The sequence below is a fragment of the Chrysochloris asiatica genome, unplaced genomic scaffold, assembly GCF_000296735.1.
Source record: "Chrysochloris asiatica unplaced genomic scaffold, ChrAsi1.0 scaffold00037, whole genome shotgun sequence".
Taxonomy (NCBI): domain Eukaryota; kingdom Metazoa; phylum Chordata; class Mammalia; order Afrosoricida; family Chrysochloridae; genus Chrysochloris; species Chrysochloris asiatica.
In genome coordinates, this window is record NW_006408555.1 from 17,745,448 (window position 1) to 17,766,178 (window position 20,731).

Below are 20,731 nucleotides of genomic sequence, written 5' to 3' on the forward strand. Positions count from 1 at the left end.
CATATCGCAGATTGTTAATGAGTCTTCCTCCAATCCTGATGCTATATTTTTCTTTATATAATCCATCTTCTCAGATTATGTGCTCAGCATACAGATTGAATAAATATGGTGAAAGAATACAATCCTTTGCTAATTTTAGCACACCTTTGCTAATTTTAAACCATTCAGTGTTCCCCTGTTCTAGTCAAACAACTGCCTCTTGATCTGCGTACATGTTCCTCATGAGCATAATTAAGTGTTTTAGAATACTCATTCTCCACTGTGCTGTCCATAGCTTGTCATGATTCATACAATCAAAAGCTTTTGTGTAGTCAATAAAACACAGGAAACCATATGACCCAGCAAATTCACTCCTATGTATACACCCAAAACACTTCAAAGCAGTAAACCCAATAGACACTACTGCAGCACTATTTTCAATAGCCAAATGGCAGAAACAATCAAAATACTCACCAACATATAAACAAATAAACAAAATAGGGTACATACACACACACAATGGAAAATCGCTGTTATTAAGTGCCATGAGTCAATATCAACTCATAGCAACCCTCTACAGGGTATCCAGGGAGATGCTGGTGGGTTTGAACTGACAACTTTGAGGTTAACAGTCCAGTGCTGATTCTACAGCACCGTACCAGAGCTATTGTTGCTGTTAAGTGCCACTAAACTGATTCTGTCTCGTAGTGACCCTGTAAAAAATTTCCGAGGCGTGGCTAGTAGGTTTGAACCACTAACCTTGCGGTAAACAGTCCAACGCTTATCTTACAGCACCAATGCTGACAATTACTCAGCCATAAAGAGAAATGAAGTTCTGATACATACTATTACATGGATGAACTATGAAAACATTATGCTGAGTAAAATACATCAAACACAAAAAAGGACAAAAACTGAATGATCCCAGGAATATATGAAATATCTAGAATAGGAAAAACATAGAGACAAAAGCTCACTAATGGTTAACAGGTAGGAGCTAAAATGAGGTAGCATTTCAGAGCACTTACGGGGTACTGAGTTTCTGGTAAGGGTGATGAAAAAAATGTGGATGCAGATAGTGGTGATGGTTACATAATCAATTAACATAATCAATGCCACTGAACTGTACATGTAAAAATGATTAAAATAACAAATGTTTTAAAATATGGATTTTTATCATATTTTTTTAAAGAATGATAAATATTTAGAAAGACAATGGCAGGAAGCAGCATATTTCTTGGCTGCCACTTACAACTTAGCATAAGAGACTGAGTAAATCACAAAGACAGTATCAGTTTTGGAACCAAACAGCTAAATAAGATTTTAAAACTTTGAGACAAGTTTTTTTTTTTTGTTTTCTAACCCTGAAAATAAACATCACTGACATTAGCTTGACAATCCATAATAGTAAATGACCTATTGTTGTTGTTGTTAAGTGCCGTCGAGTCGGGTCCGACCCATAGCGACCCTGTACAGGGTTTCCGAGGGTGTAAATCCTTACGGGAGTAGAAAGCCTCATCTTTCTCCCGCGGAGCAGCTGGTAGTTTCGAACCGCTGACCTTAAGGTTCGCAGCCCGATTCGTAACCACTACGCTACCAGAGCTCCTATAGGCTATTCCAATAACTCGGAAGTAACCTCACTAGTGTTGTATGAATACACCAGGTGACAATATCAGAGAGGGTGACACTAAAATGACTCTCTATAAATTTTTGTACAGTGTTTTAGCAACATTTATTATGTTAATCAAAATATTTCTACAGTTAGCTGTAACAACAACCAAAAAAACCCCTCTTTTGATTTCTTTCTTCATAAACCCAGCATGTATGTGTCAATATACCTATACTAATTTACTCTATGTGTGTGTCAATAAACTCTATACTAATTTATTTTCAAACCTTCTAATGCACTCTTAAAGGAGCTCTGGTAGGATAGTGGTTACGAATCAGGCTGCGAGTCGCAAGGTCAGCAGTTCAAAACTACCAGCGGTTCCGCGGGAGAAAGATGAGGCAGTCTGCTCCTGTAAAGATTTACAGCCTCGGAAATCCTGTGTAGGGTCGCTATGAGTTGGAACCGACTCCACGGCACATAACAACAACAACAACAAATGCACTCTTAAGGAGCTCTGGTAGTGTACTGGTTACAAATTGGGCTTCGAAACTTAAAGTCAGCAGTTCGAAACTACCAGCTGCTCCACGGGAGAAAGATTTCTGCTCCCATAAAGATTTACAGCCTTGGTAACCCTGTACAGGGTCGTTATGGGTCAAAATCGACTCGATGGCACTGAACAACAACAATGCACTCCTGGAGTCCTGGCATGGCACTATGGGTTAATACACTGTATTGCAAGGTCGATTTGAACCACAGGGTCAGTGGTTCATGCTCACCAGTCACTCTTTGGAAACACTATACAAGGTGACCATGAGTTGGAACCAACGCAGCACTGAACAATAACAACGCACTTGTCAGAGTTAATCATTATTACCAAATTACAGTGACATTCAAAAAAAGTGGTTTCATCCGCATGTGCTACAACTAATCTGCTGTTGTATCCCTTGCTGTCTGTTTTTATAACAGCTGATTTCGTCCAATTTTCTGGTGCTTTAGCTACAATATTGCAGCAAGTTGTTGTTAGGTGCCATAGAGTCAGTCCTGACTCATAGCAAGCCTATGCACAACAGAACATAACACTGCCCAGTCCTGAGCCAACCTCACAGTTGTTGCCACACTCGAGCCCATTGATGCTGTCATTTTGCCACTCCATCTCACTGGGGGTCTTCCTCTTTTCCTCTGACCCTCCATCTTACCAAACATGATACCCCTCGCCAGTGATTGGTTCCTTCTGACAATATGTCTGAAGTATAAGAGAAAAGTCTGGCCATCCTGGCCTCCAAGGAGCATTCTGGCTGCACGTCTTCCAACACAGATCTCTTTGTTCTTTTGGCAGCCCATGGTACTTTCATATTCTCCTCCAACACCCTAACTTAAATGCATTAATTCTTCTATGATCTTCCTTATTCAATGTCCAACTTACACATGCTTAAGATTTCAATTTGTATTGTATTGGTTATTGAAAATATTATGGTTTGGGTCAGAAATACCTTAGCCCTCAAGCTGACATCTTGGTTCTTCAACACTTCAAAAAGATCTTGTGCAACACATTTGTCTAATGCAATACCATCATTCAATTTCATGACTGCTGCTTCCATGAGTGTTGATGGTTGATCCAAGAAAAATGAAGTCTTTGACATCTTTAATCTTTTCTCCACTGATAAAAATGTTGTTTATTGTTCCAACAGTGGGGACTTCTGTTTTCTTTACATTGAGATGCAATTCATAGCAAAGGCTTGTGCTCTTTGATCTTCATCAGTTAAGTATTTAAAGTCTCTATACTTTCAGCAAGCAATGTTCTATCATCTGCATATTGCAGGTTGTTAATGAGTCTTCCTTCAATCCTGATGCCACTTTTTTCTTCATATAATGCAGCTTTTCAGATTACTTGCTCAGCATACAGGTTGAATCAGTATGGTGAAAAAATACAACCTTGTCACATACTTTTGCTAATTTAAAACTATTCAGTGTTCCCTTGTTCTGTTTGAACAACTGCTTCTTGGTCTATGTACAGGTTCCACATGAGTACAATTAAGTGTTCCAGAATACTCATACTTCACAATGTGGTCCATAGCTTATAATGATCCACACAACTGAAAGCTTCTGCGTAGTCAATAAAGCACAGGTAAACATCTTTCTGGTATTCTCTGCTTTCAGCCAAGATCCACCTGATGTCAGCAATGATATCACTCGTTCCATGTCCTCTTCTGAATCTGACTTGAACCTCTGGAAGTCCTTTGTCAATGTATGCTTGCAGCTGTTTCTTGTATTACCTTTAGTAAAACTTTACTCCCATGGGGTATCAAATATACTGTCCGATGATTTCTGCATTCCGTTGGGTCACCTCTCTTTGGAATGGGCACAAATACAGATCTCTTCCAATCAGTTGGCCAGATAGTTGTCTTACAAATTTCTGGGCACACATGAGTCAGTGCCTCCAGTGCCACCTCACTTTGTTGAAAGATTTCAATTTGTATTCCCTCAATTCCTGGTGCCTTGTTCTTTGCCAATTCCTTGGACTTCTTCCTTCAATATCTTGGCTCTTGATCATATGCTACCTCTTGAAATGGTTGAACATCAACCTTTTCCTCTATGTATTCCTGTCCACCTTCTTACAATGCTTTCTGCAGCATTCAATAATTTGCCTAGAGAGTCCTTCAATAATGAAAGTCAAGGCTTGAAATTTTGCATCCGTTCCCTCAACTTGGAAATGCTGAGCGTGTTCTTCCCTTTTGGCTTTCTAACTCCAAATACCTGCACACTTTGTTATAATATTTCACTTTGTGTTCTCAAGCTGACCTTTTAAATTTTCTGTTCAACTCTTGTAGCTTCTCACTTCTTCCATTTACTTTAGCATCTCTATGCCGGAAAGCAAGTTTCAGAGTCTTTTCTGACATCCATTTTGGTCTTTTCCTTCTTTCTTGTCTTCTCTTAATGACCTTTTGCTTTCTTACTGTATGATATTCTTGATGTCATCCCACAACTCTTCTGATCTTCAGTCTTTAGTGTCTAATTTATCAAATCTGTTCTTCAGATGATCTCTAAATTCAGGTGGGATATATTCAAGGTCATATTTTAGTTCTCATGGACTTTTTCATTTTCTTCAGCTTCATTCTGAATTTGCATATGAGTAACTGATGGTCTGTTCCACAATCTGTCCCTGGCCTTTCTGATAGCACGTTGTAGCAAGTAGTATTTGTGAATTCTTATCAGCAAGTTTTTGAGAATGAAGTAGTAATTAAATAAAAGAGAAAAATCAAAGTAGGTTTTTACTCAGTTACTAATATTTGTTATAACCTTGTACCACTACTCATCGGTCTGTTGTACTGTGGTGGCTTGTGTGTTGCTGTCATGCTGCAAGCCATGCCACTGGTATTTTAAATACCCACAGGGTCACCACAGTGGACAGATACAAGTATAGCTTCCAAACTAAGACAGACTAAGAAGGAGAAGAGGACTATTTCTGAATGTTTAGCCACTGAAAACTTTATGAATAGCAGCAGAACACTGTCAGATATAATGCTGAAAATTAAAAACATCTAACAATTATGAGGATGACACAGAACCAGACAGTATTTCATTCTGTTGTGCACAGGGTCACTGTGAGTCCGAACTAACAACGATGTGGTAATTCAACATAAAAACATTTTACAAAACAATTTTGTTGTTGGAATTTATATAACCTAAGAAATATAACACTATATTTATATAATTGCATTTATCTCATATTGTTGCTGTTGTTAGTGCTGTCAAGTCAATTCCAACCTATAGCAACCCTGTATAGGGTTTCTAAGGAACAGCTGGTGAGTTTGAACCACCTACCTTGGGGTCCAGTACATTATCCTACAGCACTACACCAGGACTCTTACCACATTCTATTATATGATTAACACTGAAAATAAGCATTATTAAAGATTCTGTATGGTCTAGTCTGAGAGGTGGTCTACTGGGGAGGGCTGACACCATGAATTTTCACATCAGGTGACACAAACCTAGTGATGTCACTGAGACCCCAAACACATTTTGGCTCTAATACTGAACAATTATAGCATGGCTGAATAGCTGAACAATTTCTCCATATTTATTTCATTCAAACACCTATTCTGGGAAAGACTAAGCTCTTAAAAAAATTCATTGCTGTTGAGTCAACTCTGACTGATAAAGACCCTATATGACGGAGCAGAACTGCTCCATCGAGTTTCCATGGCTGTCATCTTGATGGAAAGGAACCCTGGTAGGTTAACACCAAGGTCAGCAATTAGAGTCCACTAGGAGCTCTGTGGAAGAAAAGCGAGGCTTTCTGCTCCAGTAAAGATTTACAGCTTTGGAAACCCTATACAGGGTTGCTATGAGTTGGAATCAACTACCAATCTTTAGGAAAGCACACTGCTGTATTTTTCTCCTGAATTGATGTTGATCCTCACAACTGAGCATTTAACCACACAATTAAAAAAAGGCACTACCCAGGATTCCTTTGTTATGTTCAGAGAATACCAGAAAGATGTTTACCTGTGCTTTACTGACTATGCAAAGGCTTTCAATTGTGTGGCTCATGACAAGCTATGGACAGCACTGTGAAGTATGAGCATTGTGGAACACTTAATTGTGCTCTTAAGGAACCTTTACAAAGACCAAAAGGCACCTGTTTCAACAGAACAAGGGAACACTGAATGGTTTAAAATTAACAAAGGTGTGCACCAGGGTTGTATTCTTTCTCCATATTTACTCAAAATGTATGTTGAGCATATAATCCAAGAAGCTGGGTTATGTGGCATCAGGACTGGAGGAAGACTCATTAACAACCTGCAATATGCAAATGATAGGATCTTGCTTGCTGAAAGTGAAGAAGATTTAAAATACTTACTGAAGATCAAAGACCATGGTCTTTGGATTGCACTTCTATGTAAAGAAAGCAAGAAACTTCACCACTGGACCAATAAATAACATCCATATAAATAGAGAATAGTCTGAAGTTGTCAAAAACTTCATTTGCTCAGATCAGGCAAATCTGCAGCATAAGACCTCTTTAAAGTACTGAAGAGCAAAGATGCCAGTTTGAGGACTAAGGTGCGCCTGATCCAAGCCATGGTATTTTCAAAAATCTCATATAAATATGAAAGTTGGACAGTGAATAAGGAAGACCATAGAAGAACTGATGCATTTGAGTTGTGTTATTGGAGGAGAATATTGAAAGTGCCATGGGCTGCAGAAAGAACCAATAGATCTGTGTTGGAAGAAGTGCAGCCAGAGTGCTCCTCGGAGGTCAAAATGGCCAAACTTCGTATCTCATACTTTGGACATATTGTCAGGAGGGACCAGTCACTGGAGAAGGATATCACATTTGGTAGAGTGGAGGGTCAGAGGAAAAAGAGAAAGACCCGCAGCATGATGGATTGGCAAGGTGGCAGCAGCGATAGGCTCAAATCGCAGAAAGAATTGTGAGATTGGTCACTGGGCGGCGATTCTCATTCTGTTGTGCACAGGGTCACTAAGAAGTCAGTGCTGACTCAATGGCACCGAACAACAAGAGATACCACATATGAGCCCTAATGCGGTATTATAGAATAAACACTGAACTGCTAACCACAAGGTTAGCAGTTCATACACACCAGCTGCTCCTCTGAAACCCTATACAAGGTAAGGTCACTGTGAGGTGGAACTTAACAATAAACAACAGATACCATAATAAATTGGCTGGGTTTTGTTCTCTAGAAGCTCAAGGTAAAGCAGTACTAAAAAAAGTGCTACACCTCTTTTTGCCTGAAGGTACAGAAGAAGGAAAAATAGATTCACCAAGTGAAAGGGGGGAAAAAAAGCATTCCAAGTAGAGGTAGAACCTGTATAATGATAAGAAACAAATAACCATGGAATAGTCAAGGAACAACAAAAAGTTCAATGTGTGTAAATAAAAATAATATAACCAAATGCTTATATAATCAAAGTGTAAGTTACTTCCCTGTTCTACTTTCTTCAATAATCAACAGCATTTATAAAACTTTCATCATGGAAAGTTTCTAAAAAATATAGCGAGCTATGTCCTCACTGGTGTTACGTGCCGTTGAATTGGTTCCAACTCATAGGGACCCTGTGTAAGTTTTCTGAGAAGTGGTGGGTGGGTTTGAACCATTCCACCTTGTGGTTCAAACCCACCTGAGGCATAGTGCTGATCCTACAGCACCACCACAAGTTACACACTTAAAACATCAAAAATGTTTTCTGGTGCTTTTGTGTTCTATCAGAAAAGGAGGCTGTTCTTATAAAAAAAATTTCTTTCAAAATTCATATGGCTATTAAGAGAGCTTCTGAGTTGTACAAATTGTTAAATGCTGAGTCAGTAACCAGTACGTTGGTAGCTCAAACCCAGCCAGGAGCATCTTATATGGACCCTTTGAGAATCTTGCAAAACTCAGTTTTGGAGTCCTGGTATGGCAATGTAGGATAATAATGCACTGGACCACAAGGTCGGTTTGAACAGCACAGTCTGATGTTCAAACTCATCAGCCGCTCCTTGGAAGCCCTATACAGGGAGTCTCTATGAGTCAGAACTGACTAGAGGACACTTAACAACAAGACTAATAAATGCAAAGATTCAATGAACTCTATATAGTGTGCTTATTTTCAGGTACTTTTCGCAACCAAAATTTCCAAAATCATTATTTTTACCATACACTTAAAGTGTGATGCTTTCAAATTTATTGGGGTGGTGGTAGGGGCATTGGGGTGGGTACAAGGAATCAAATCTTTTGCACAACCACAAAAAAATTAATAAATAAAACTAATTAAGAATTAACTTCTCTTCCTTTTTCTTCAGCTTGAAATTGAACTTCTCTATAGTGAGATTTAGTAAATACTTTCATTAAATTGAGCTGTGAAAACACTAATGGAATTCCTTCTATTCTGAGCTATGCAACTGTATAATCATTTATAAAAGTTGGATTGTATAACCAAATACATCATCTATTCTAACAGTTTTACCTTTAACCCGAAGGCTCCTGAAAAGGGGAGTGGTGGTGGTGGTGGTTCTGACTCATATCAACCCTGTCTACATAGGGCTCTAAGGCTGCAAGTCTTTATAGGTGCAGAAAGCCTCTGGCAGATTTCAGCTGCTGACCTTATAGTTAGCAGGCCAACGTGTAACCCAGTATGCTACCAGAGCTCCTTGAGCAGGGGAGCACTATAAGTTATTTTAAGGCGCCCTGGTGGTGTAGTGGGCTACACATTGGACTGCTAATCAAAAGGTCAACAGTTCTAGCCCACCAGTCACTCTGAGGTGGAGACATGAGGCTTTCTGCTTATTGAAACTTACACAGGGTTGCTATGAGTCAGAACCAACTGGAAGGCACACAACCACCACCAGTCATTTTACAGTTCCTAAGAGCTAAATTCATATATTTCTCCTATTTGTTATTCCCAAGAATCCAAAACTAACTCAAAGACAAATAAAATGAAAAATCTGGGAAGTTCAGTACAACACAAATATAACCGGATGATAAACTGAAAGCAGAAGTTAGCAAAGCAATTGCTTACCTGGTTACCCTGTGACTGCTGTATTGTAACGAGAGAGAAGGGGGGATGAAAAAAACATGTCTTTTAAATGTCTTTACTCATAAAGTACAAAGGTCAAATATACAAGGGGTTTCAATAAGGTTGTGGGGAAAAATCCATTATCTGCATACCATTCTTCCACAAACTTTCCTAAGTCCTCATATTTTCCCCATCTTTAAAAAACATAAGATTATTTTCTTCTAATCCTACTTAATTTTTTATTGACAACATTTAAAATTTATTAACTTTAGTTCTCCAATGATCAGAGTAGGCTTTTTTTAAAAAAGCAAAGCTTCCAAGTACCTAGGGAAAAAACATTTCTCAGTTAAGACTATCATAAATCTTGCCCTTTTTATACTTAAGTTTTAGTTCCTAAGTTTTCAAAAACACTCAAAAAATCCTAATACAGACACACTGACAAACATTATTATTTTCAAAGCCCATGGCAAAGGAGCTCTGGTTGCGTAGTGGTTACAAATTGGCTGCTAACTTCAAAGTCGGCAGTTCAAAACTACCAGCTGTTCTGTAGGACAAAGACAAAGTTTTTTGCTCCCGTAAAGATTTGTAGCCTTGGAAACCCTGTACAGGGTCACTATGAGTTGGAACCGACTCCACTGTGCTTAACAACATGGCAATGAAATAAGTGAAGTTACAGAAATCCATATGTTCTCTTCAATTTAAAATCGCTGTAGGATAAACATTGGACCAACTGCAAGGTTGGTTTGAACCACAAGGTTGGCAGTTCAAATTCACTAGTCACTCCTGGGAAACCCTATATAGGATCTTTAGGAGTTCAAATCAACTAAATGGCACTTAACAACATTATCCATTCCAGAGTCCTAGAGTGGTGCTGTAGGGTAAGCGATGGATCGCAAGGTCAGTCTGAACCTGAAGACCAGCAATTCAACTCACCAGCTGCTCCTGGGAAACCCCATACAGCAGGGGTAAGGGAACCTTTTTTCTGCCAACATTTATAACATCATTCCACCCCTGCTACACAGGTTCAGAATCAACTCTCAATAGCTCTTAACAATAACATTATCCCTTCCAGAGTTCTGGAGTGGCACAGAATAAGTGCAGTACCGCAAGGCCAATCTAAGCCTCAAAGTGAGTGGTTCAAACTCACCAGCCACTCCTCAAAAACTCTATACAGGATCACTATGAGCTTGGAACTGACTCCAAAACCACTTAACAACAACCTGAAAGTGAATAAAAGCAACAAGATGAAAAAAAGCCAAAACCAAGAACTAAAAACATGTCACAAAGCAAAGATGGTGGTGGTGGTGGTTATGTGCCACAGAGTCGGTTCCGACTCATAGCGACCCTGTACAGGGTTTCCAAGGATGTAAATCTTTACGGGAGCAGAAAGGCTCATCTTTCTCCCCCAGAACAGCTGGTACTTTCGAACTGCAAAGATAGATTTAATTAAAACAGTTAAGCAAATTTTAGTGTAAAGCTCTTGCAGTTTGAAAACAGGTAGTTTTAGATTTTTTGAAGTTCTATCTTATGGATAGTTTATAAATCTGTACACTAAGTCTTGTTATATATACAAAATTTGAAAATCCTCATCAAGTGAAAAAAAGGGGACTAAGCACATTGAAAATCTGTTTTGGTATGGTGTTTCCCAATTCAACTTTTTTATTAAAAATAATGCTAGTGGTTTTGAAAAAGAATTGTTCAATTTTTTATTTTATGTAAGAAAGTTATTAAAAAGTTTTTTTTTTAGTTATAACACTAATTGTCATGAATTTTAAAATAAATACTGGGAGAGTACTATCATGAAAGCACTGCTGAAGATTTTTGTACATAAATATGACAACAAACCTAGAACTTCATGTCAGTTAAAAGAACAAGAAGCTCCCAAAAGAAAATGAACTGAAGTTCCTAAATACTGAGGTTCATTTCAAGTATAATTCCGACAGCCTTAAACAAAGTCGTATATGCTGTTCAATCAGTGATACACTAAATAGAACTTATAATTTGCAAGGCAAAAGGACTTTCTCCAATTGAATGCAAATCCTCAAAGAATGACTTCTAAATACCAGTACATTAGACCATGAAATGAACATAGTTAAATAACCCTTGATAATTCTTGCAACGCTTTGTTCTAAACTCAGAAATGGAACATTTTAGTAGACTCTGTAAGAGGATACTTAGTCAAAAGAGTGACAGTGTTTGACATAAGAGAAAAAGCTACTATTGTTTAATGCCGCTAAGTCGGTTCTGACTCATAGTAACCCTGTAAAGGGTTTCAGAGGAGCAGCTGGTGAGTTTGAACCACCAACCTTGCGGTTCAAATGGACCTTGAGGTTGAGAGCTTATCCTACTGTGCCACAGTCACAAAACTCACTGATATCTAAACATAATTAATATATTTTTGAAAAATGTCATTACTATAAAAAAAACTTGGTGTCTACAATAAAAATATTCAGTATTCTTCCAAGACATTATATGAGGTTCACAAGAGTTTATGTACAGTCTCATTTCAATAACTTGGTAAAAATAATGAGCTTAAATTAGTAGCATTAAATATAGAGTCCTGGTGTGACCTGTAGGATAAGCACTGGAATGCTAGCTACAAAGTGGTTCAAACTCACCAGCCTCTCCTCAGAAACCCTATACAGGGTGGCAGCAAGTAGGAACCAATTCAATGGCACTTAACAACAATAAAAACAGCACAAAATATACTATTCTATAATTGAAGTATTATGTACCTGAGGTTTTTGACTGAGTTTAAGTTATAAATTCAAATTTCAGTAGTCATTAGACTGCAATCTCAAATAATTTCGCTTTTGCAGATGTACAACTCAGGCTAAAATGTAAAACAGGAGCGACAGAATCATACTAGTCTAACTTGAAATGTAGGAAATAATCAGTGAATTGCTGTGAAATGTTTTCATTCATGCTTGCTACATTGCAAACATTTTAGTAGAATAGTGAGATTACAGGTGACTGAAGGATCCTTTCTTTTTTTAAAAAAAAAAAAAGGTGTGTAGTATTTGGAACCGTTGATGTTTAAAAGTCAGCTGTCCCAAGGAAACCCAGTACACGGAATCATAAGAATTTGTTAACTGCCCCTCCCCCTCTTTTTTTTTTTTTTTTACAATAAAGAGAAAAAAGAGGTAGAACGGGACCGCTCCAGAATCAGAAAGATCACTGCTATACAAAATACCCGACATCTAAATCACTAAGAAATCTTCATTCCCTTCTCCCTTCTGTTACTAATCCCTATAGCCGGGGTCCTGGTGTGACGCTGTAGGATAAGCACTAGACTGCTAACCACAGGTCAATAGTTCAAACCCACCAGTTGCTCCTCAGAAGCCTATACAGGGTCCCCATGAGTCGGAACCGACTGGATGACGCTTAACAGCAACAACAAGAAGTCAAAAAAGTTACTCTCTAGCTACCTCAAAGTAATATTCTTCTTCTTTAAGTAGCTCTGTATGTCCAGGGATAGGTAACATAAAAAATACACCATAAGCAAATGTCAATAATCACCAAAAGCTGAGTGCTCACAGATGAGCATTTGACAGCCCCCCAACATACATCAGAAAAGCCATTAATTTGCCTTATAAACATTGACTACTTAAGTACACTTGGAGCCGGTGGTTTGACGTATCTTCTACAGCAAACCCTACAAGAGAACAACCAACCAACCTTCCCAACTCTTTCAGGAGAATTATTAGAAACTGACGTCCGCTAGCCCAAGAGTTTGAGTGAGGGGCAATCGGGGTACCTGCAGGTAAGTTTTAAAACAAAAACCTAACAACCACTACCACCGAAATAACCATGAAATAACCATAAACCCGAAGAACTGAGAAAGAAGTTGGTAGGAAGGTTGGAGGAAGGCGAGGCCGAGGTTCGGTTCAGTGGGGACGGCACTGAAGGGACAGACAGCGATGGACTGAACATTTGGATATGCTGAAGAGAGTTCTGTGAGTGAGCTGACCTGAGTACACAATACACGACCGCTGATACGTGGCTCAGCGAAGACACGGAGGTGGGGCCCGCCCCGCTAAACCCCAGACACCCTGAATGAGTTCTCAAAGGAGGATCGCAGCCTGAGAAAGTCAATGAGCTCAGGGAGGCCCGCAACAGCCAAACAAAGCCACAGCATGGAATGCCCCCGCGCAAAAAGCCGCCCGGGCGGCCCTCAAGAAGTCAAAGCAGTCCGGGGGCTCTGGGCCCCTCCTGGCCCAGCCTTGGTCCTTTCCTTTCACCAACCCCCCTCAGCCTGGGACTGGACCCCTGGGTTGTCAGGAAGCTTCCGGTCGAGCGCACACACAGTCGCTGGGTATAAGAAGCAATATGCTCTCGGCGCCGCGAGTGACACTCACCGGCCCGAAACCTCGAATGAAACCTGCAGCTCCGGGGGCGGCGGCAACAGTGGCAGCAGGAACCGAACATCCAAAATGGCGGCTCCCTCGGCCTCACCACCGCTACTGCAGGCGGAGGGATCCTTAGGAGGGAGGGAGTTTTTAAGTAACTTCACACACTAACGCATAAACTCCGGGTTCCTGTCTTCTTATCCTTATCGATTCCGCACCTCCTAACTGCAAGTTCTCGTTCCTCTTCCCTTCTATTATCCAAGAATCCTGATGCAGCCGAGGACTATTTGCCACGGAGGAGGCGACTGCACCTGACAGAGCGACGCAAAGCGTAGCAAAGTTCGAGGCTGACACTGATGACGCGAGACGCTGCTGCCGAGTCACTGCTGCGATGAGTCTGAGCAAGAAAGATCCGGTCGACCCCGGAGCTGACGGACATTGGTTCCGCTTGTGGGGTGGGGTAGGCTAGGCTACCAGGAAGCCGATGGGTCACCTGAAGTAGGCGGAGCTAGATAAAGTAATGAAAGAAGTGAGAAAGGCGCGGCAGGTGGAGTGGAGAATTCCGAATCAAATCTTAACATAGTGAAATTCCAAACTCTTTAGGATCAGTTTTGCATGAAAATAATTAGAAGATGACACAGTCCCACCACTCAACCTCCTGGGTTGGACAAATCGTTTAACCTCTGTGGGCCTCAGTTTCCTCTTATGTAAAAAGAGCTGTTGAACTAATAATCAGGCAAAGCCCTTACAGAGTTGGCGTTCTGTAAATGTCTTCTTGAACTAATGACCTGAGCAATTAGTCTAAACAAACAGTTCCTAGCTTGATAAATAATTACTACTAACACCTAACCAAGAATATTTTTCCATGTGAATGTAAAGAGAGCCAAGTATCTTGGCCTATTTAAAAGAAAGGTGACCCTGAGGTTAGATTGCCATTAAAGTACCGCTGGTGCAGCAGGTTAGTGCGCTGGACTGCAAGGTCGGTTTGAGCAGGCAGGCAGTTCAAACTAACTAGCCGCTCCTCGGAAATCCTTTACGGGGTCGCTGTAAGTCGGAACTGACTCGAAGGCACTAACAACAACAAAACTAATAAAGCACACCACCAGGCTGTCATTGATAAGAGTTTTTCTTGTTAAGTGCCCATCGACTCATAGTTACCCTATTTAGGGTATCCAAGAGGGGCTGGAGGGTTTGAATCATCGACCTTGCAGTTAGCAGTCCAGTACTTATCCTACAGTGCCATTGGGAAGCCATTTTCATGCAGGGAATTCAAAACACTTCACAAAACAAATAAAATAAACTGGGTAGTCCACTGAACAATTTTGTCCTTGAACTATAGGCGCAAGTCAAGTGGCTGAAAAGAAAGACCAGGGGCATGATGGTGGTGATTATGTGCTATGGTGTCGGTTCCGACTCATAGTGACCCGGTATAGGATTTTCCAGGCTGTATAAATCTTTACAGAAGCAGAAAGCCTCATTTTTCTCCTGCAGAACGACTGGTAGTTTCAAACTGCTGACCATGAGGTAACTTCCCAACTCTTAACCAGTATGCTACCAGAGCTCCTTAGGGGCATGATTGTTGTTGTTGTTGTTAAGTTCCTTTGAGTCTGTTCCAACCCTGTATAGGGTTTCCAAGGAGCAGATGGTGAGCTTGAACCGTCATCTTATTGTTCAAACCGACTTTGAAGTCCCACGCATTAGGCCACAGCTCTACACCAGGAAGGCAAGTAATCTTTATACTTAGCAACTGTTAAATATCTATTTCACGTGTTTAAGAAGCACCTACATAGTGGTGGTAATGCCCTCGAATCAGTTCTATCTCATAGTGACCTGTATAGGGAGGGGCTCAAGGGTGTAAATCTTTACAGGAGCAGAAAGCGTCCTCTTTCTTCCGCAGAGCACTTGGTGGACTCAAACTGCCGCTGGCAGCCCAGTAACCCACCAAGCCACCCTGGCTTCTTCGTTATGTGTATGTACTTTGACCCTGTTGAGTCAGACTGGATTAGTAACATAGTTTTACAAATACAGGAGATATCGACTCAAAGACACAAACGAACTTGTCAAATGATCCTCCTACTATATTGCTGTTAAGTGTCTTTTAGTTCGTTCTGACTCACAGAGACCCTGTAAAGGGTTTCCTAAGGAGCTCATGGGTTTGAGCTTAACAGTCCAGTGCTTATCCTATAGCGCCACACCCAGACCTCTGCGATGTCCTGCAAATTAGGAAACAATATACTCCTCTCACCCCTCCCTTCCTCACGTTGAACTTGACAGTTTAGGGAGTGGACTACTTATGGAATTGAATCCCCTTCAATGCCCTCCCCTGCAAGAACACCACATGATGCCCTAAAGCTGATTCCTCTGAGGTATAGAAAAAAGGTGCTTTTTTCTACTATGCCAAATGACATAACATTCATGGGAAAATGGGAGACATTATAACAGGAAAACCCCATGATGTTGTTGTTTTTTTAACTTATATTTTTCAATAATGTGGTCTTCATTATCCTGGGATTTTTGGTTTCCCTGGTTTCAGTGGTGAAAGTTTGCATCAAGCAAAAATACAGCAGTTTTACAGTTAGGGAAAAAAAAACAGACTTTCGAAAAAGGTCCTTAAGATGATGCAGTTTTGTGATTCCAAATGCTAAAGAAGTTTCTGTTTTTAAAACATCAAAAGCCTGAGAAAATGTAACTAGCTTCTAGGAATAGAGAAAGATGGGGAGTAAAGGTCATGTCCAGAATACATGAAACAAGTCTGACCATTCTCATTTGTAAGGGGCATTCTAGGCTGTCCTTTTTCTAAGACAGATTTGTTCAATATTTATTATTTATACCTTATACACCTCAGGTGAACAAATATCAACAACAAATGAAGAAGCCCTGGCCAGGAGTCAGGCCACTTGACTTCTAGTCCTGGCTTGGTTTAAATAACTTCTAGCTCTGAGCAAAATAAAACATCTTTGGGTTATATGGCTTGCCTAGTTTTTCATTAGATATAGATAGGCTTGTTATCCAGAAGAGATCCAGTGTGTGAAAGCACTTTGAAAAGAATAAAGCATGATGAATATGAAAACTTGGTTTGCCATCTCACAATTCAACTAAAGCATTGATTGACTGCCTATAGCCTAGAAAAGAGTCCTGGTGTGGCATTGGAGGAGAATGCGCTAGACTGCAAGGTCAAGTTGAGCTACAAGATTGGCGATTCAAACCCACCAGCTGCTCCTCGGAAACCCTGTACAATGGCACTTAACAACAACAACAGAGTCTAGGGGAAAGAACCCTGATAGCATAGTGGATCACAAGTTGGGCTGCTAACTGCAAGGTCAGCAGTTCTGATCTACCAGCTGCTCCTTAATAGAAAGAGGAGACTTTCTGCTCATGTAAAGATTTAGAGCTTAAAAAAAAAAAAATTACAGCCTCAAAAACCCTATACAGTGTCACTATGAGTCATAACCAACTCCACAACATACAACCATCACCATCATGACAGCCTAGGAAACCCTATGGAACAGTTCTAGTCACTATGACTTGGGATGGACTTGATGGCACACAACAACAACAATCATAAGTAACAGGAGCATGAAGATAGAGTGTCTTACAGTTTACGAAAGTTATTTTCATATACATTGACTCATTTCCTCCTCACCAACCATGAACTTATAAACTACATAGACACTACAGCCTAGTAGAAAGAGCATGGATTTCTGGCTTTAGGCTATTAATTAAGTGTCCTAGAGTTGGTTCCAGCTCATAGAAACCTATGTTCCTACTTACAGCAACCCTATGTACAACAGGGAGTCCTGGTGTGGCACTGTGGATTCATGAGCTGCACTGCAAGGTCAGTTTGAAACGCAGTTAGTGGTTTCAAGCTCACCAGCCGCTCCTTGGAAACACTGTACGGGGTCGGTATGGGTCGGAACCGACTAGACGACACTTAATAAATGTACAACAGACTGGAACACTCCTGTTCCTGCGTCATCCTCACAATCATTCCTGTGTTTAAGCCCATGGTTGTAGCCACTGTGTCAATCCATCTCATTGAGGGTCTTCTACTTTTTCACTGACCCTCTACTTTAGTAAACATGAGAGACTGGTTCCTCCTGATAATATATCCAAAGTATATGAGATGAAGTCTCACCAGCCTTGCTTCTAAGGGCATTCTGGACTATCCTTCCAAGACAGGTTTGTTCATTCTTCTGGCAGTCCATGGTACTTTCAATCTTCTTTGCCAACCATAATTCAAAAGCATCAATTCTTCAGTCTTCCTTATTCATTGTCCAACTTTTACATGTATATGAGGTGGCTGAAAATATGATGGCTTGAGTCAGGTGACCTTAGTCCTCAAAGTGGCATCTGTATATTCAAACTCCTTAAAAAATCTTTGGCATCAGATTTTTCCAATGTAATAATGTTGTTTTGATTTCTAGATTCCTGCGTTCATGGATTGATTGTGGATGCAAGTAAAATAAAATCCTTGACAATTTCAATCTTTTATCCATTTATCATAATGTAGCTTATTGGTCCAGTTATAAGGTTTTTGTTTTTTTTTTTAATGTTGAGGTGTAATCCTGGTGCGGCACTATAGGATCAACACTGGACTGTAAACCACAAGGTCTACATTTCAAACCCACCAGCTGCTCCTCGGAAACCCTATACAGGTTCGCTATGAGTCAGAACCAACTTGAAGGCACTTAACAACAACAACAACAACAAGAAAGAAAGAAAAGTTAAACACTGAGAGCAAATGAAAGAAGTATTTCCAGGAAACAAGCACATTAGTATACCCTCGGGTTTAAATCTAAACTCTGTCCCTTACTTGCTCTGTATTTTCTCTTCCTCATCTGTAAAATGAGGGCAATAATGAAAATTAAAAGAAATAACACTTACTAGGAACTCAATTAACAGGGTTTTTGTCCAGTTCTATTATTTGCTATAGGATAAGCCCTGGACCACATGGTCAGTTTGAACCGTAAGGTTGGCAGTTCAAACTCACTAATCGCTCCTCAGAAACCCTATATGGGGTCGCTATGAGTCAGAAACAACTCAACAGCACTTAACAACAACAAAAGTGGGCTGAATATTAGTTATTTGAGACTGGAGAAGAGGTTGAAAAAAACAAGATGGCCAAATTATTTTTCAATGTTGTTGTTGTTAAGTACCATCAGTTTCAAATCAGTTCAGACTCATAGCCACCCTGTAAAGGGTTTCTGAGGAACAGCTGGTGGGCTTGAACCACCAATCTTGCTGTTGAAACTGACTTTGCAGTCCAGCGCATTATCCTGCAATGTCACGCCAGGACTCCAATGCAATTATTGTTGCTACTAAGTACCGTCCAGTCAGTTGCTATACCATAGCAACCCTGTACAAGGTTTCCAAGAATCAGCTGGTAAGCTTGAACCGCCAACCTTGCAGTTCATATGGCCTTGTAGTCTGGCGCATTAACCTACAGCGCCACACCAGGACTTACAGACTATGCCAAATATTTATTTCAGAATCCTAGTTTATATATCCAGGAGAGTTTACACTGTCCCATCTCCTTTTGCATATGAGAAAGTGATATCTATAAACCAATTTATCTTTTTGAAAAAACAATTTGATCTTGAATATTTAATTATATGTTTCCTTGCTCTTGCTCCCATAAAACAAAACAAAAACTGAGTTTATTCAAAGAGTACTGAGTTAGAGCAAGGATCTTCCAATTGCAGGACGAGGGACCCTGCCTAGCAAGCTGGTAGCCCCTCTTCAGGAGTAAGGTACCCTCTGCTGACATTTGTTCAAGTCCTCATTCACCTTCTGGCATGTGTGAGTGGCTTGGCAGAGTAGGAGTTTGGTGTTCTCTGAGCTGGGCACAAGAGACTGGCTGCCCTACTTACTGCAGATGTCCTAACAGTTCTTGGACTTCCTGGGATAATTTTAAAGCAACTGTAGGACAGACTTTAGAGGGTAAAGGATGGGATGATATACCTAAATGAAATCAGAAACAACTACCATAGAACCTTCTAAGCAAATGATAGTGCCCACATTGAGAAATTACTTAAATGTAAAACAATGAGGCAGAAGCCCTAACATTTCTGGATGACTCATCCTCCTCTAGGGGCCTCCGTTTTCACTTCCCTAAAGAGATTGGTATCATTTCCTCAAGGTAGGGTTTGAGTTGACTGCAGTCTGAAACCCTTCTACTCCAAAGGCATCAACACTCTGCAGAATCATTCACAAACTAATTGTAACCATTCTACAGAAAAAGAAAAAAGAAAAAAAAGAGTGAGAAAGAACATATTATAAACATAAAACATCTCAGGTGGCTCTTGAATTGCTTCTTATAGTCTCTCTAAAGCAAAGAAGGAGTTTGGTAGAACCCACATACCCTCTGGGCTTTGGCCTTCACTTTGAGGGAAAGTATATTTCTTAATCTCTTGGGAGGTGGACAAAGACTGGTTGGAGTTGACTGCTGGAATTTTAATTTTCACATTATTTCTGGATTTTCTCATAACCGAAGGATTAATTTGTAAGCCATTCCTCAGGTCAGGATAAACTGTGATTAGGGACCATGTTTAAAAGAATTGTAAAAATCTTACATAAACAACAGCAGAGGGACTATTTATAGATTCAAGTGACTCAAATATAATAACAAAGCAGGCCAGTGAGCCACTTCTTTGACTCATATCACTGCATTTCCTACAGAGTTGTGCTCACCCTTTGCTCTCCTTGCTGGGCTGAAGTCTTGGGCACATAGAGAGGTAGGAAAAGTTTCTGGTGGAAAGGTGCTGACTGACGGCATTTCTGCAGAATTTTCCTGATCTGATGTAAAGATCATAAGGTTTCAGGTGCAGATACTAATGAATCATTTAAGAACCCCATTATATTCCTAAAACCACAAGAGAAGCCCCTCTCTAGTGCCACAGGTTCCAACAGCCGTGCCATGTCTTCCAAAATCGCTGACCTTGGAAAAGCTCCTTCCACCGCTCTGACTTCCAGTGATCTCTCGTTTTTCTGCTCTTTGTACTACAACTTATTAATATGCTCAGTGATAGCATTCCTGATCTTTCTCTCTTAATATATAAGGGTGCTTCAAAAAGTTTGTGGAAAATCTGAATAAAAAGATAATGGAGAAAATGATATGCAAAAGACTGAAACAAGACGTTCACCTCACACCTTATACAAAAACCAACTCAGCATGGATTAAGGACCTAAATGTGAATCCCAGAATTATGAAGGCCATCAATGAAAAAATAGGGACAAATGTGAGGGCACTAATTCAGGGAATACACAGACT

General features: G+C 40.2%; 2 protein-coding genes across 3 annotated transcripts in view; both read right to left on the reverse strand.

Moving 5' to 3' along the window:
• The window catches only part of AP1G1 (adaptor-related protein complex 1, gamma 1 subunit), a 96,430-nt gene extending 82,648 nt beyond the window's left edge, over window positions 1-13,782 (reverse strand). For both annotated transcript variants that reach the window (XM_006860189.1, XM_006860190.1), the window contains exon 1: window positions 13,471-13,782. The gene's annotated coding sequence lies outside the window, so the exon portion shown is untranslated. The remainder of the gene's footprint in view (window positions 1-13,470) is intronic.
• Window positions 13,745-20,731, reverse strand: part of LOC102817363 (IST1 homolog) — a 30,648-nt gene continuing 23,661 nt past the window's right edge. The window contains exon 7 of the mRNA XM_006860320.1: window positions 13,745-13,969. Coding sequence (XP_006860382.1) covers window positions 13,745-13,969 — 225 coding nt within the window. The remainder of the gene's footprint in view (window positions 13,970-20,731) is intronic.